The sequence below is a fragment of the Macrobrachium rosenbergii genome, chromosome 3, assembly GCF_040412425.1.
Source record: "Macrobrachium rosenbergii isolate ZJJX-2024 chromosome 3, ASM4041242v1, whole genome shotgun sequence".
NCBI classification, from domain to species: Eukaryota; Metazoa; Arthropoda; class Malacostraca; order Decapoda; family Palaemonidae; genus Macrobrachium; species Macrobrachium rosenbergii.
Window position 1 is genome coordinate 70,530,195 of NC_089743.1, and position 17,797 is coordinate 70,547,991.

General features: G+C 38.2%; 1 protein-coding gene across 35 annotated transcripts in view; it reads left to right on the forward strand.

The window, feature by feature from the left end:
* Positions 1 to 17,797, forward strand: part of fmt (phosphatase 6 regulatory subunit 1-like protein fmt) — a 253,522-nt gene that overhangs the window by 15,160 nt on the left and 220,565 nt on the right. For all 35 annotated transcript variants that reach the window (XM_067081658.1, XM_067081718.1, XM_067081630.1 and 32 more), the window contains exons 3-4: positions 13,420 to 13,499; positions 15,109 to 15,291. In XM_067081658.1, coding sequence (XP_066937759.1) covers positions 13,420 to 13,499; positions 15,109 to 15,291 — 263 coding nt within the window. The remainder of the gene's footprint in view (positions 1 to 13,419; positions 13,500 to 15,108; positions 15,292 to 17,797) is intronic.

Consider the following 17,797-nt stretch of genomic DNA (forward strand, 5'->3'; position numbering starts at 1 on the left):
TATTACAAAAAGCGTCTCCGTATGCCGGGTTCGGTGAGTTAGCGCTGGCGGAAAAAGTTTTTTCAAAAAATCACATACGCTTAGTTTTTAAGATTTAAGAGTTCATTTTTGGCTCATTTTTTTGTCATTGCCTGAAGTTTAGTATGCAACCATCAGAAATGAAAAAATATCATTATCATATATAAATATTGTAATATATGACAGCGAAAAAAACTCAGTATAAATTGTGTACAAATCGCGCTGTAAGCAAACGTTTAAAGCTAATGACTTAATTTTTTTATTTGTATTGTACACTAAATTGCGATGATTTTGGTATGTAACAAATTTTAAAACGATCAAGCAACACACAGAAAATATTATCACAAATGATGATGAATTAAATAACGCTGCTGGACGTAAAAAAGTTTTTGTCAAAATTCACCATAAATCTAAATATTGTGCTAGAGACTTCCCGCTTGTTGAAAAATGAAGTTTATTGATTGAATATTACTAGACTGTAAGTGTTTTTAGCTTACAATTGCAGTTTTCGACCATTTCAGTGGCGTTAAGTTGACCGAGAGTCAAATTTTTCTATGTATTGTGATTTATATGAAAATATTTCAAAACTGATAAAGCTACAACCATGAGTTATTTTTGTTGTATAAGTAATTAAATCGACATTTTCATATATAAAACTTTATATAACGACTAATATAAAATGGTGCAAATATTATGCGATACAACTAGAGACGAAAGAATTTCTGAGATGTTCGCCGAGTTACGCAGGAGATTTTAGGAAAATGTTTTTTTTTCAAAAATTCACCATAAATCGAAATATTGTTAGAGAGACTTCCAATTTATTGCAAATGAAGGTAAATGATTGAATATTACTAGAATGTAAGAGTTTTAGCTTATAATTGCGTTTTTTACCATTTCGGTCGAGTTAAAAAAAGTTGACTGAAGGTTGAAATTTTGGCGTTATCGTGATTTATGTGAAAATATTTCAAAACTGATAAAAGCTACAACCATGAGCTAATTTCTGTTGTATTCTACATGAAATTGGTACACATTTTAATATATAAAAAGTTTATGTAACGACTAATGTAAAACTTGATGCAAACATTACGACAACATGACGAAAAGAATTTCTGAGATGTTCAAGTTACATACGCAGACGCAGGGAAATTTTTTTTTTTTTTTTCAATTCACCATAAATCGAAATATTGTGCTAGAGACTTCCAGTTTGTTGCAAAATGAAGGTACATGATTGAATATTACTAGAATGTAAGAGTTTTAGCTTATAATTGCGTTTTTGTGACCATTTTGGTCGAGTTAAAGGACCTAAGCTTGAAATTTTGGCAGTTATCATGATTTATATGAAAATATTTCAAAACTGACAAAAGCTACAACCATGAGTTATTTTCTGTTGTATTGTACATGAAATTGCGCACATTTCCATATATAAAACTTTATGTAATGACTAATATAAAAATAGTGCAAAACATTACGACAACGTGATCGAAGAATTTCTGGCGCGACGTAAGGAAAAGTGTTTTTCAAAATTCACCATAAATCGAGATATTGTGCTAGAGACTTCAATTGGTTGCAAAATGAAGGTAAATGACTGAATATTACTAGAATGTAAGAGTTTTAGCTTACAGTGCGTTTTTGACCATTTCGCCGAGCCGTGAAGTTGACGAAGGTTGAAATCTTGGCACATCTTGATTTATATGAAAATATTTCAAAACTGATAAAGCTACAACCATGAGTTATTTTCTGTTGTATTGTACATGAAATTGCGCACATTTTCATATAAACTTTTATGTAACGGCTAATATAGAACAGTGCAAAAATTACGACAAAATGACGAAAGAATTTCTGAAATTTTCGCGAGTTACCACGCTGGCGTAAGAAAAAGTTTTTTCAAAAAAAATTCACCATAAATCGAAATATTGTGCTAGAGACTTCCAATTTGTTGCAAAATGAAGGTACATGATTGAATATTACTAGAATGTAAGAGTTTTAGCTACATTGCGTTTTTCGACCATTTCGGTCGAAATAAAGACCAAAGGTTGAAATTTTTTGTAGTCGACGTTTGCTACGCCCACTGCATTCAAGAGACAATTTTAGTCGACGCCATTCACGCCAACAGGCGCGAAGGGTTAAGTAAACCTATAAGTTACCAGATCTGAAAACAAGAAAAAAAAAATCTGTATATCTATAAAACTGTATGGTATTTTGCACCTAATTTGATTATGTATTGCAACATACAAAAAAAAATGAACTCAGGCAATTAAAGATTTGTATAACTCTACGGACCGACGTCCTCCTCAGTAAAAAAAAGAAAAAATTGTCAGACACAACAGTACATCACAGAAATTAACCCATAATATTCCCATTAACTAGTCTTTTTAATTTTAGATTTATGTGGCAACCGAGACACTCCCATATTTTCATCATGAACAACAAATCTAATCCCCTTCTTTACTTCTACAACCCGAAAAGGACCCTCAAATTTAGGACCTAGTTTATAATTCAACTGATTCCTAACATTTATTTTCACAAAAACCCCATCTCCCACGGCAACTTTAACTCTGTCTGGCTTTGCATTGCTCCTGTCAACCATATCCTGAGTTTTCACTTCAAGATTCGTAGCAAGACGCACATATCTCTCTTTAGCAGTAGAGACCAGTGATTTCACTGTATCATCACCCAATGGAATAGGTAATAAATCAAACATGCCCTGCTTTGGGTAGCCAAATAGTGCTTCATTTGGAGACATTCCAGTGGTATCACTAACCATACAATTGATGCTATGCTGCACCTGTGGAATATATCGATCCCAATTTACATCATTGCCCACTACAGTAATTCTGAGAGCTTCAATTACCTTCCTATTTGCCCGATCACTTAGCCCATTAGCTTCTGGTCTATAGGGAATAATAGTGACTTTCCAAATGCCCATCACACTCGCAAGACACTCTAACGTCTTGTTCACAAATTCACTCTCATTATCTGTAATCAGCACCTCAGGAACCCCATAACGACAAATATATCCATTATAGAATGCGACTGCTACCACCTCTGCTGTTTTATGCTTCAAAGGAAAAATCTCTATAAACCTAGTTAATTCGTCAACAACCACCAACAGGTGCCTATGGCCATAGTAGATTCGCAGAAATTGGATAACAGGTCCATAAGGACCCTAGAAAACGGTCTACTGGGAATAGGAAATGAACCCAGTTTACAAGAAATGACCCTCGATGGCTTACACGCATTACAATTTGAACAACCTATCACAAAATCTTCCATTGACGTGAGCATATTCTTCCAAAAGAATTGTCCCCGTATATTCTAGTACGTCTTCTCAATACCCAAATGCAGACTGCCAGACCTACAGTGAACTGTATCCAGAACCATAGGTACTAAACTCCTAGGAACAACTATTTGCGTCATATCACCCTTATCCTCACTATTTCTCAGTTTGTATCTAATCTTCCTAACTAACAAATGACCCTCTAATTCAAGCTGCCAAAGGCAACTTATAACACTTCCTAACTAATTCCCATCTAAGAAACACTTTTGCATCTGCCAAAATCTCACTCTCATCTTGTTTAGATTCTATTAAACTAGTTTAGATTCTACTAAACTAATATCCCAGTCTATGCAATCTCCAGATACATAACATACATGAGTACCATCTGCATCAGAAAAACTTTTGCTAAGGGCGTCCGCTACAACATTATGTCTACCCTCTGTATACCTAAGCTTGGCATTAAAGTCCCTGATTGTCAGATACCACCTAGCTCTCTTAGGGGAAAGATCCGGCTTATTGAAAAGATCCAACAATGGCTTATGATCCGAAAGAACCTATACTTGATTTCCCATGAATAACATCTTAAAATGAACCAAACTAGACACTACGGCAAAGGCCTCTTTGTCCACTACCGACCATAGCCGTTCATTCCCACCCCATGTCTTAATCTTCCCACTGTAAAATGCAATCAGATGGAGTCTTTCATCGAACTTCTGGCGAAGGCAGGCCCCTATACCATCATGACTGGCATCTGTCACCAACATGAAAGGACGTTCAAAGTCAGGAAATTTCAACCCTTGGGGATTAACTAAGGCACCCTTAATATTCTGAAATGCTGATTGCTGTCCATCACCCTATACAAACTGCACATCATCCCTCAGGACATCTGTTAAAGGAGACACTAAAGTAAAAAATATTTTCACAAACCTACGAAAAAATCCAGCCATGCCCAAGAAAGACCAGATCTGTTTCTTGTTCTTGGGAGTAGAAAAACCTGCAATTGCCCAAACTTTATCCTTGTTCACTTTAACACCCTCCTTAGAAATGACTTGACCCAAATATACTATCTGCTTCTTCAGAAAATTACACTTGGCTAATTTTATCTTCAAACCCGCTAACGTAAGCCTCCTAAGAACCTCTAAATATTCCTCTACAGAATCAGTAGCAACTAATGTGGCATCCACGTAGATAAACATGGATTTTCCTAACAAGCCATGCAAAACTGTATTCATTAGCCAAGTAAATGTCATAAGACCACGTGATAAACCAAATGGCATATGTGTGAACTCATAATGCCCCTTTGGCAAATAGAAAGATGTGTACTGTTGACTCTCTTTAAACGGTACTTGCAAGTACCCTTGCATCAGATCAGTTGAAGAATAAATATTCTTGCCCCCAATCTCAACCAGTAAATCTGGCAAACATGCCACAGGGTAATGATCAGGAGTGGTTTTCTCATTCAGCTTCCTAAAGTCCTCACAAACTCAGACTGAACCATCCTTCTTAGCCACCACTAACAAAGGAAAATGAAAAGGTGAGGAACCAGACCTAACAGTGCCTTCCTCCTCCCACTTATTAACCTCTTGCTCTACCTGTTCTCTAATTTTAAAAGGAATCCTATATGAAGGGACAAAAATAGGCTTAGTCTTATCCTCTAAAGGAACCTCGTGTTCTAACACATCTGTTAACCTTAACTTATCCTCTTTAAGTGCGACTGTGTCCGCAAACTCGGCCAGAACATCTTCCACACCCTCAACATATTCTTTAAAATCAGCATTGGCTAAATGATCCTTAAAAACCTGCCTCCTGGCCTGTAAATCTGCTTCTGAAAATCCACATGTCCCCAACAATAGCAACTGAATTACCGTCATGAAGCCAGTCAACAAAATCGACTGCTTAAGTACCTCAGATAATTCCGAACTGAATCTTTACATTTTAGCAATTCCACCCAAGTATCCCCTGAACTCAATACATTCCTTATAGAACCCATACACACTACCCCCTTCAGCTTTTCGCTACACTCATCCACACACACCTGTCTGGATTTATGCATGCCTTACACTCGATCTTTCACCATAGAAAGCATACCAGGACCAAGAACCACATCATCTGACAAAACCCCCTTTAACACTTCCTACCTACTGAAACATGCTCAGAATCCACCCGCAAATTCTTGTGCACCCAATCTGTCATCATCATCCACTCTACTTACATCCACTCCCTCGTAAGGCATAAAAACACAGAGTACTCCAACAGTTATGCCACATAGCCCTGTATGAACCGAGATTTTGTCTCGAACACGGTGGATGACCCAGTAACAATGTATTTCCCGAAGCAGCCCCTCGTATAACCAAAAATATTTTTGTAAAATTTCTATCCCCAAGAGATAAATCCACATCTACATAACCCAAAACCTGTAACGTATTTGCTTGAACATCACATACTGTCTCTTTACCAGGTCTCAAAGAATGATTGGGAAACATAGATCAGAACAACTCATAATTCATCAAATTAACAGAGGCACCTGTATCTAAAAATATTCACATCAACCCCATACACAGACCCTTTTACCTCTGGCTTCGCCTCTTAGGGTTCCCCCAGAAGTCCTATATCATAAGAAACAACCTTTTTATCTCTTCTTTTGCTGCTCGGTCCACCAAAAATTTTGTCGGCCCCTAGAGGCTCCCGAAAAACCCCCTCAAGGAGTTCTCCTACCAGCCAGACCAGCGGTCTGAGGTTAACTTCTAGACTCATTCTGTTCAAGAAGACTGCAAAACCACCACCCATGATATGCAAACTTGCAAGCGCCACAATATTTCACTCTACAAAACTTATTAGTATGGCCCTGCCTATTACAATTATAACAACGTCCAAGCTACAAAACTTATTAGTATGGCCCTGCCTATTACAATTATACAACGCCTGGAATCCTGAACTACGCAGAAATCTTACCATCCTCTGTTTTGGCACATAACCTCATAACAACAGTCGGAATACTCTGTATGATGCTTCAAATAGCCCGGAAGATTTTAGGCATCCCGGCAAAAAGGAGCTATCTACTGTAGGCATTTTTGACTTGTGCTTAATAACTTAAGAGAACAGTAAATTATCGTCCAACCCCCTTTCTATTTCCTTGCCAAAACTATTTACAGTAGCATCAGGGACGTCATTCAGGATCCACCCATATTGCAATATTTTCTCAAGATTCTCTATTGTAGTAGGCTGTACCGAACCTATCACTAGGTGTAAGTTAAGTATACCGTAGTTTAATGAGATCACTGAGCTGATTAACAGCTCTCGTAGGGCTGGCCCAAGGATTAGACTTATTTTCGTGGGTTAGAAACCAATGGTTACCTAACAATGGGACCACAACTTACTGTGGGGATCGAACCATTATAGCGAGAAATGAATTTCTATCACCAAAAATAAATTCCTCTAATTCTTCACCAGCCGGCGGGAGACTCAAACGCCGGTCTTGCAGAGTGCTAACCGAGAACGATATCGACCAGTCCAGCGAAGAACTTATCACTAGGTGTTCTTCTATCAAAGACACACTTGCACCAGTGTCAGCCAGCGCCCTTTGCTGTCGCTCTCCCACCCATATTTCCGTGATGGGCACCGTGACTTCCTTTGCTGATTAAGGGCGGCAATAGGCTCTTGCATTACCTTTCCTCCTTGCACCCTCAACTTTTGGGTAGGGGCAGCAACAGTTGGTGAAGGGCTGTCCACTACTTCTTACGGGGGTTGGTTGACTCCCCAACAAGGTGTCTCTTGTTCTTCTAGGGGCACAGTCGTTGTTTGGACCTGATGAGTGTGGGTGCAGTCGGGGGTCCTCCCGACTCCTTCACGCTGCCTTCCCCTTCTTCTCCTTGGTGTAGTGGGAGCATTGTTCTGCTGGCCATCATCGTTTTTTGAACATGTTCACGAGGTGGTCTGTTGCATTGCATCGAAAACAGTGTCGTGGCTCAGTGAGAGAGAGGCACTGGGCCCTCATGTGGCCCTCCCTTCCACTGTCCTTTTCCCGGCTGTTTTCCCCTTGCCTCTTTGAGGTCCCTGGGTGCGTGACGCTGTCCCCTGGATGGTTGGTGAGGCTGGTGGATGACTCGCTTGGTCAGGTTGTTTAACTGTTGCAACAAATGGTTGGGAGATGGCCTGCCCCCTCCCTCTTGCTTGTTGGCATTGTTCATGGTCTTACAGAAGTTGAACCTTTTGGCAGTAAGGCTTATGGGGCCTCTCTTCGCCAATAAGGAATCCCTCTATGGAGAATGGGAAGAATTACGCCTCAGCATGCGCAGCAGAAAGGCTTCTTTCTCTATACGGTCTGGTCTCTTTTCAGGTTAAGGGACTCGTGAGTCTTCACCACGCCTATTACATAATGCTGAAATCCAATCTCCACCCCATCATGGTCGAGGCTTTCTTTAGTTCTATCTTCTCTAGGTGTGGGGCAAACTATTTGGGTGAGGTGTTGTTTAAGTACCCAGTCTGAGGAATAACTATCCCAACTCCTGATTTGCTGTGCTGCATTTCCCAGTCACTTTTTGTTTTGTTTTGCACAATTTTTTTCTCTATCTGTCCCAGCCTACTTGCATTTCAATACACTTTATGAAGGTCTCGATTGAAAGGAAACCTGTAACAGTGCATGAGTTGTCAAACTCAGGCAATGATCCATCTGACATCGGTAGTTTTTCATTTTTTTTGACTGATCGCCCTTGTGGAGACGACGTGATGTCGACCGAAATTGTGGGTGGGTCGTTGGGCTTTTTATTTTGTGTTTCATTTGTTAATTTGTGCATCTCTTTTAACACGCGTTGGATAGTTGTTCACAGCTCTTTCGCACTGTCCTCTTCCTGGGCACTGTTGTTGTTAGCACTGGTACTGCTAGCACTGGCACTCCTGCCGTCGTGCACCAATTTTCTTCAAGTTTGCATTGTTTAATTCACCTTCACAATTGCACTGTTAATTATTATATATGACACCAAAAATGTGACCTGATTCTCGGCCATATATAGGTTTTACCAGTACAAATGAAATGCGTAAAATACAATTAACATGTATTTTCCTCGATAGTTACACGGCCCTGTTGCTAATGTTATGCTACTTAATTATGCAATTATAGTCGGAAAGTACTCTGAGGTGACACGCTCCCATCACTGTCTTTCAGACGTGCTTCCCAACCCATCAGCCGCTAAACCCTTACGGATCTTTTAAACATTTCAAACTGAATTTGCTTAGGTCATAGGCCTCAGCTGATTGGTCTCTTATAATCGAAAGTAACCAGTAAAGGCTTTGATGTATGACATTCATTTGAATTACCCACGCCAAACCCCAACAATCATACTGTGTTCGACGAATCAGCAGTATCTGTTCATTACTCTCTGATCACAGATGTACAAACAACCAGCAGATTTTCTGTTATGTCTCCAAAACACAATTTCTATATATATATATATATATATATATATATATATATATATATATATATATATATATATATATATATATATATATATATATATATATATATATATATACACACACACACACATTCACATGCATACACACATACATACATATACATACATATAGGCAGTCCCTGGTAATTGGCAGGGGTTCTGTTCTGACGGCATGACTATAAGTGAAAATCACTGATAACCGAATTTTCTTGGTTATCAGTGCCTCTGTTAGGTATATCGAAGGTTTGCGGACATGATTATCGTAGCGATAAGGAAATCTGCTCTGAAAATCGACAGTTTTCGTCGCTAGACAAGCCCTGAAAACCGGGTTTGTGATAACTGAGCCCGCCATTAACCAGAGACTGCCTGTATATATATAGAAATATCAACACACGATTATGTGTGGAACAGAAATAAATTTCTGACTTGCATCAGGATTGAACCAGGTCTTTCAAGTGAAATACCAGAGTGCAGCCAGCAGGCCATTACTGGAAATTGTAAAAGAGTTGGAAAAATGGAAACTATACCCAAGTTATTACCTTGGCAGGCTAACTGCCTAATTCCTGGGGTACAGTTGTACTCTGGTTCCAACTTCTTTTACTTCTTTTATGACTTGTGTGGCCTGCTTGGCAGTGCTATAGTGCTTTCATTGAAAACCTGGAGTTCAATCTGATGTTAGAAATTAATATACTAATATATATATATATATATATATATATATATATATATATATATATATATATATATATGTGTGTGTGTGTGTGTGTGTGTGTGTGTGTGTATATGTATGTGTATAAAAAAATATACCTGAATTTTACCAGACCCACTGAGCTGATTAACAGCTCTCCTAGGGGTGGCCAAGGATTAGACTGATTTTACGTGGCTAAGAACCAGTGGTTGCCAACTAGCAACGACCAACATTTGGGAAGTCTGAACACATTATATGAAATGGATTTCTATCACCAGAAATAAGTTCCTCTTTAACTCTTCATCCAACCGGCCGGGAATCGAACTCCATTGAAATAGTCCACAGCTCTACGACTGTAACAACTTAAGAGCTGTGTGTGTGTATATATATGTATGTATGTATGTATGTATCTACTATATATATATTATAAATTTATCTATTTCTATTTATCAATAAGCTGTTTATATATATATATATATATATATATATATATATATATATATATATATATATATATATATATATATATATATATATATATATATATATATATATATATATATATGAATATAGAAAGGCCCATAAAACCATTATCCCAAATCCATCGGAGTTAAACAAATTAACGTGATACTTAAAAACAAAAGGGCAAGCGGAGCTTACAAGATACCGTGTAGTGATTGTCAGGACATCTCGTGGCGAGACAGGTATCGCTCTATAGCAACAGAGCACAAAAGATCCAATGCTACGCCGAGAGTTCAGGAATTTTTCCTACATATCAGAAATACAGGGCATGCCATTAACTGGGTGGGGCGGAGCTGGTTTCAAAAGTAGCTGTCCGTACAAAAGAAGGATGCTGAATCTGCTATCATCAATCAAACCAACAATATGAACCTGTCAGGAGGACATTGAAATCGGATGACATCGGCTAATTTTAATCCTCAAACCCCTCATGAAGAAGATGACCGAAAACGCGACCGCCAGATTCATCACAAACAGCTAATGAGCAAAACCACTAGGGAATTTGGCATTCTCCCTAAGAAACGCCAATTCCATAACATCGGAGGCCTAGGGCCACACCTTTTATGTTTTTGTATATATACCATTGTAACTTTCACTGTCCATATTCTACCAGGAACAGGGCACAGAAAGCTAGTGCCAAAATATATATGTTTCAACGTTTAAATAGTGTTTATGGGCCTTCTTATATTCATATTACACTGTAGTATTACAGGAAGACATATATATATATATATATATATATATATATATATATATATATATATATATATATATATATATATATATATATTATATATATATATATTAATATATATATATATATATATATATATATATATATATATATATATATATATATATATATATATATATATATGAATCCCAGGTTATTGGCGGGTTTCGATCAGTGTGTGATTCCCTAAAATCGCGATAATAGCACCAATAACCAAGCATGACCAATTAACGCGATAACCAGGAATGTGTCAAAAATTTGTTATCGTCGCCGCTTAAGACAACGCCGTGGAACCTCGATCATTGATAACCGCGTGCCTCTATATATATATGAATATAAGAAGGCCCATAAAACACCTATTTAAACGCTTGAAACCATATATTTTCGGCGCTAGCTTCTATGCCCTGTTCACTGGTAGAATATGGACAGGTGGAAACACATAAAGATGGGGACCTCTTACGCCCCATAATATCTAGCAGGGCTCTTTCATGTACAAATTATCAAAATGGTTCGTAGACTTGTTATCACCCTTTCTAGGAACCTTCTCATCCTCCCACATCAAACATGCAGAGGATTTCATACAAAAATTTAATAGTTTAAATATCCTCAAACAACATCAAATTGCTCAGCCTAGACGTAGCAGTCATTATTTACTAAAGTCCCGATTACGTGTGTTGTCTTTCTTAGAGGAAAGTTACAACCATATGAAGACCATTTTCCTCTTGGCATAGATAAAAAACTTAAAACTTATCAACTTCTGTGTAACTAACAACGTGTTTTCTTTCAATAGTAATTTTACAAACAAAAATTTGGCTGTAGCATGGGAAGTCCCCTATCACCCTTCTAGCAAACTTGGCATGGAATATTTGAAACAGAACTTTTGTCGTCTATCAAACCCCATAATATGATATGGCTTGAGATACGTAGATTGATATCTTTACTTTCTGGGATAATAGCTGGGGGGACTTTAATGAATTTTTTAATAGGCTAAATTAAACAGTTCCAGGCTCATAAAATTTAAAACAGAATGGGAAAAGGACGGAAAACTGCCTTCCTAGATGTACTGATCATAAGAAACAGAACAGGTAATGCATTTACAGTATAGTAGAAACCCACCGCTGTCTCCTACATTCATTTCTTAAAGCTACCATGACGCCTCCGTAAAAATCATGGTAGGGTGCAACTTATTCTCAGAGGACTTAGGATATGTTCAAATGAGTACCTGGATAAAGAATTTAACACGATCCGCCAACACCTAACGCAACTGCTATATCCACCACACATTATCGAGAGGCTATTAACAAGCGAGATAAAATATACTACAGAGGTCCCACACAACAGACAAATAGATTTCAACAACAAAAATAAAGCTCGTGACGATGAAAAAACATCCAAAAGGCCTCCCTAACAACTCAGGCCTAACAATCCTTTCATTTTCCATTATCCCAAATCCATCGGGGTTAAGCTGGATTAACGATACTTAAGAACAAAAGGAAGAAGCCGGAGTTCAAGATACCGTAGCAATTGTCAGGACATCTCACGAGGCTGAGACAGGGTAGATCGCTCTCACAAAGAATAACAGAGCACAAAAGATCAGTATGTTACTGAGAGTTTGGGAATTTTCCTACATATCAAATGCAGGGCATGTCATTAACTGGAGTGGGGCAGTTGGTTTTCAAGTAGCTGTCCAGATAAAAGAAGGATGCTGGAATCTGCTATCATCAATCAAACCAACAATATGGAACTGTCAGGAGGACATTGAAATCGGATGACATCGACACCTAATCCTCAAACCCCTCCTGAAGAAGATTGACAAGAAACGCCGACATAGATCCACGCCAAACGGGGAGCTAATGAGGCCAAAACCACTTCAGGGAATTTGGTCATTCTCCTCCTAAAAACGCCACCTCCATAACATCGGAGGCCTAGAGCCACACCTTTATGTTTTTGTATATATACCATTGTAACTTTCCACTTGTCTATAGTTCTACCAGTGAACAGGGGGCATGGTAGCTAGTGCCTCGAAATATATGGTTTCAACGTTTAAATAGTGTTTTTATGGGCCTTCTTATATTCATATTACACTGTAGTATTACAGGACAGACATTCATATATATATATATATATATTATATATATATATATATATATACATAAACCCCATATTCGCGTTCTCATGATTCGCGGACTCACGATTCACGGGTTTCTACTGTGGAACATATCTAGCCATTATTTGTGGAAAATTCGCCATTTGCGGTATTTTCACAGAGAAATATTCACTAATTACTGTATTTTCATATAATTTTCATGAATAAATGCACTTTTGTGATAAAACTATTAAAATACTCAGTTATAAGCATTTTTACAGGGTTTTCCTTGTGTTTAAACTATCAAATGGGCAGTTCTAAGTGTTTTTAGAGGGGTTATAAGTATTAGGATTTTAGCTATTGGTAGGGGGTGTGGTTCACTATATATATATATATATATATATATATATATATATATATATATATATATATATATATATATATATATATATATATATACAGTATAAATTTATCTATTTCCTACTTATCAATAAACTGTTTGTTTGTTTGTTGGAATATGTACAGGTTATCTCCTGCTTAGGTTTATTGATATATTTTTAGCTATATTGAGTCTTTTTGATCAGTTCTTGATGTTTGAATGTAATGGTCACCTGATTTTGAATTTCATATATACATTTTTTGCAGGATGTCACCTTATACGAGCTTATGGACGAGGCGGAGCTCCTTCAAGAGTGTAAGGCGCAAAATAAAAATCTCATAGACTTGTAAGTACTGTTAGTGATTGCTGATTCTCCCCACTTGTTTGATATTACTTGTCGATTTGTTGTGATGAAAATACAAATTGATAGTCTTGTATGTAGGAGTGTTTGTGGTGCAATCGGGTTTTGGTTATTTAAGCTTGTTATTAAAGGGGTTATAGCTAGAGGTAGGAATGTGTGTGTACAAAATACCTACTTTCCTGTGTGCATGCCAGGACTCACATGGGTTAACCATGGAATATGTAATTTATATAGAAACTGTGTGACAGGCAAGAACTAGGGAATCTTTTCTTCCCCAGTTTAAATGTTCTCTACTGTCTTGTTTCTCAAATTGCTGGAATGTTCCCATAATATTATGACATAATATGATTGTTTTATTAATTGCTTTATAGTATCAGATTATGAAGCTAGCACCTCCATCTTGATTTATTTTTTCTTTAGCTGTTCGTATCTCATGCCTGAACTATCACATTCATTGAGAGCTTGATCAGTTTTGTATCCTTGGGGACACTACATCTCACACCATGCATAATATGATCTTCCAGCACATTGCAGTTTTGAATCACTGCATAGTATTATGTAGGCACACACATGCCCTTTTTTTTCCTCATGATTTTGCTGCATTAGGTAATTCATGCTGTATCATATTTGATAACTTTCCTCTGTTGCAAATGAAACAACCCTTTTTACTTTTAAACATCCTAGCAATTGTTTTTCATTGTCTAGGCTACTGCTATATTTTCATATTTCTGTTTCATACCTGCTTAATATTCGAGTGTGTTCCCATGGTAACAGAAGTACTCTACTTATCCGATGACATTATGCTGCTGCTCCTGTGCCTTCTCCATTGTTACTTACAAAGTTCAAACACTGAATATCCTTTACACCTTTTACATTTTATATTCATGAATATCTCTTGTGACACCATCGGTTACATTCAGATGGTATGAAGTGCTTCCTACAGGTTCTGCTATTAACACTCAACCATAGCAAGTAGTGACATCCAAGGTCTTCTCTCTCTGCACTCCTTTGCAGCTTCCTGTGTTGCTATGAGAAATTATAAAAGACTTGGTGCTGACCCATGATGCAGACCAAGGTTCATCTCACATTTTCCTGTATGACTATCTGCTGTTTATTTCTGTAGAGTATATCACACTACTATTAATATATACTTTTCCCATGCTCTTTCAATCCATCTCTTCATTTATCAGTATAAAAAATATTTTGGTCAGCTCATGAATGATTGATTCTCCTGCTGCTTTAGCAGTTTGGTTGTTATTGGGTTGTTATTCTGTTGTTAATGGAATTTCTAATTTTACTCTGACTATAGTACCAGTAATCCTTCATATTTAAGCAGGCCTATTTCTTCTTGTAGGTTTCTCTGCTAGCCCTAGCAACTTCTGTTTATAAAAAATTTGTAGTGTATCATACGTAGCAAGGTTTAATTTGTGGTTGTCTTCTCTCGGTATAGTTATGCTTTTTGTTTTTACAGTAAATGTTAGGCTAAGGAGCATCTGCCACATACAGATTGCATGTCCATTTTGTTTTTACAGTAATCATTCTTAGAAAGAACATATTAAATTTCTCATTTGTAATTTATTCTTTTGTACTGCAGTCTTACAAAAGCTGAAGTCCTAGATGAGTTGGTGTGCTTGGTGGTCAATGAACCAGCAGTTGATGGGGAGTTGCAGATGAGATTCAAGTATGCCAACTTAGCTGCAGAGCTTCTTACTGCCGATGTTCCAGCGATCATTAATAAGTTGGTGGCATCAGCTAACTTACTCGACATTCTGTACAAGTAAGTAAAAGGACAAGTTGATTATAGGGCAAACAAATTATTGGAAATAACTACACAGTGTGCAAATCAAAACAACTTTGTTGGGTTCTATGATTTTTGTACATAAAAGATACTAATGATCGCTTTACTTTAGCCAGTTGTCTATCTTCTTCAGAGAGCAGATCATTCAGAAGTGTGTTGTTATTTTATTAAGATACAGGCAGACCCCAGTTATCGGCAGGGTTCCGTTTCTGAGGGTGTGATGATGACCGAAAATCGCTGCTAAATGAAAATCAGTGATTTTGGTGCTTTTCCAGCAATTTTCGGGGGTTATCGGCGCCAAAAAGTGCCGATTTTCGGTTATCAGCACCTCTATTAGGCATGTATCAGCGCCAATACCCAATTATTGGCACCGATAAGCGGAAATCGGCAATTTTCGGCGCTGAAAATTGCCGATTTTCGTCGTTAGACAAGTTCCATAAAACTGAATCGCTGTTAACCGAGCCCGCCGTTAACCAGGGACTGCCTGTATAAGTAATGTTCTTATGACTGCCCATTACTTTTACAAAGCCTGTTTTTATCACAAACCCACTACCTCAGTATAGCCTGAACAATAACTTGAATGTGTTGCTGCCATCCCAGGCTTGATGAAAAAGGGACCTGAGGAATATGATTGAGCTCTGATTCCTTGAAGAGTGCTAGTCAAGCTCTGGTGACTATCAAGGGGACAGAGTATTTCCTTGGCCGATTTCCATCTTTTGTGCCTGTAACTTTTGTTTAACATTATATAATAAATTTTATATTCATACTTTTCTCTCACATTTTTACACTTTCCATTTCCTCAGTATAACTGTCCATGCTCAAATAAGTGTGCCTAGACATATTTTAGACTCAACAATAAAATTTTTAGTTTATTATTATCCAGGAATTTCATTTTATATAAGCAATTTACCAAGTAATTACATAGCTATAGTTTCAGTGACCGGCAGCTAGAATTTTAGAAATTCGTGGTAGCGCTACTTTTGTTTTGGTTAGGCGACTAACCCTGCCCACTTTTGGGGTAAGAGAGGAACTAGCCCAGCTCAATATGTTTCTGCCAGCTGATGGCTGTACAGCAGCCCTTAGCAGCAGTATATTTTTGGAGTTCTTTAGCTTCTCAGTTGTTTGTAGTACTAAAATTGGTAAAGTTTTCTCTTTATGGTAGGCTTTTGGGATACTTAGACAGTGTCAGTTTCTTTTTCAGACCTAACTACCAATTTTGACTGATATAATCCTGATCTTAGATATTCTAAGCTTTGTTGACTTTAGACTTGTTGGCGATGCCTGATTCTGATTCCCAAGGTTTTCGTTATTGCAGTATAGGCTATAATACTAGAATAACTATAGCCTTTTATGACCCGCGCACTCTCTGCACATCTTGTAGGGGTCAAGTTTGTTACCCAGACTTGACTTGTAATGATTGTGAACATTGGGATGTCAAAATGTGGAAAACTGAATAGTCATTTGTCAAAACTGGACAGAGACAAAAAGAGAAAAGCGGCTTTAGAGCCAATAGTAAAAAGACGTTAGCTAGTCAGGTTCCTGCTAAGTCTGTGATTCTGTACCTTTTATTCCTCCTAATCCGAGTTCTCAATCTGTTCCACCATCTCCTCCCCCCGGCTCCCTTACTCCCAATCCCGACACCATTGCCTGCCTTGAGTCGAGAGTTAATAAGAAATTTGAATTGTTAGTGAATACAGTGGAACAGGTAGGTGCTTCAGGAAAAGTCCTTTTGGACAAGTGCAGTGTAAAAAGTGTTGGTGAAGTGTCAGTGGAGGAGGTGGCTATCTGTCCCACCGATTCTCCTAGGCAAAGGTCTCTGGCAAGCTCCCCTAAGCCTGGGAGGAACCAAACTGGTAACCGAAGGAAGGTCGGTGGGGTCTGCCCACAGGCAGTTGCCCAATCAGTCGGATCTGTTGCCACTTCCCAGGCCATGACAGAGCACCACTGGAAAGGCTTCTCTATAGAAGTGAGTCGTCTTTCTTCTAGTCTTTCTAGTTCAAGTGATTTGAGTCCCAGACGCCAGTGGCGTTTTAAAGATGAGTCTCGTCCTTTGAAGTCCTTTGATGTGTCTCTTTCCCCTGCAGTTTCTGTGAAGAAGCCCAAGGAATCTTCTCTAGCAAAGCTGTCTTGCAGTTTTTGGGACAGCTCTGAATGTTTCCAGCCCGAGAAGAAACCTAAAAAGGTTCAGAGGTCTGGTTAAACAAATCATTTATAACTAATTAACCCGGAGTTAGAGGGACAGCTTTCAACAGCTAAACGTCAAGTCCCTTCTCACAAGTGCTCTTCTTTGGCTAAGATCGTGGCCGAGCACTCATCAGTGGCGCCACAGCGTTCTCCTGGAATTAAGAAGGTGACTGAGCAACCTTTAGCACCCGAGCTTCAAGCTCCTGCTACGCTTATTGACTCGGGACCTCCTTGTACTTCCAAGCACCCGTTAGCTCCAGGTCCCTAAGCGCCCGAGTCTGTAAAGTCTGCATTGAGGCCT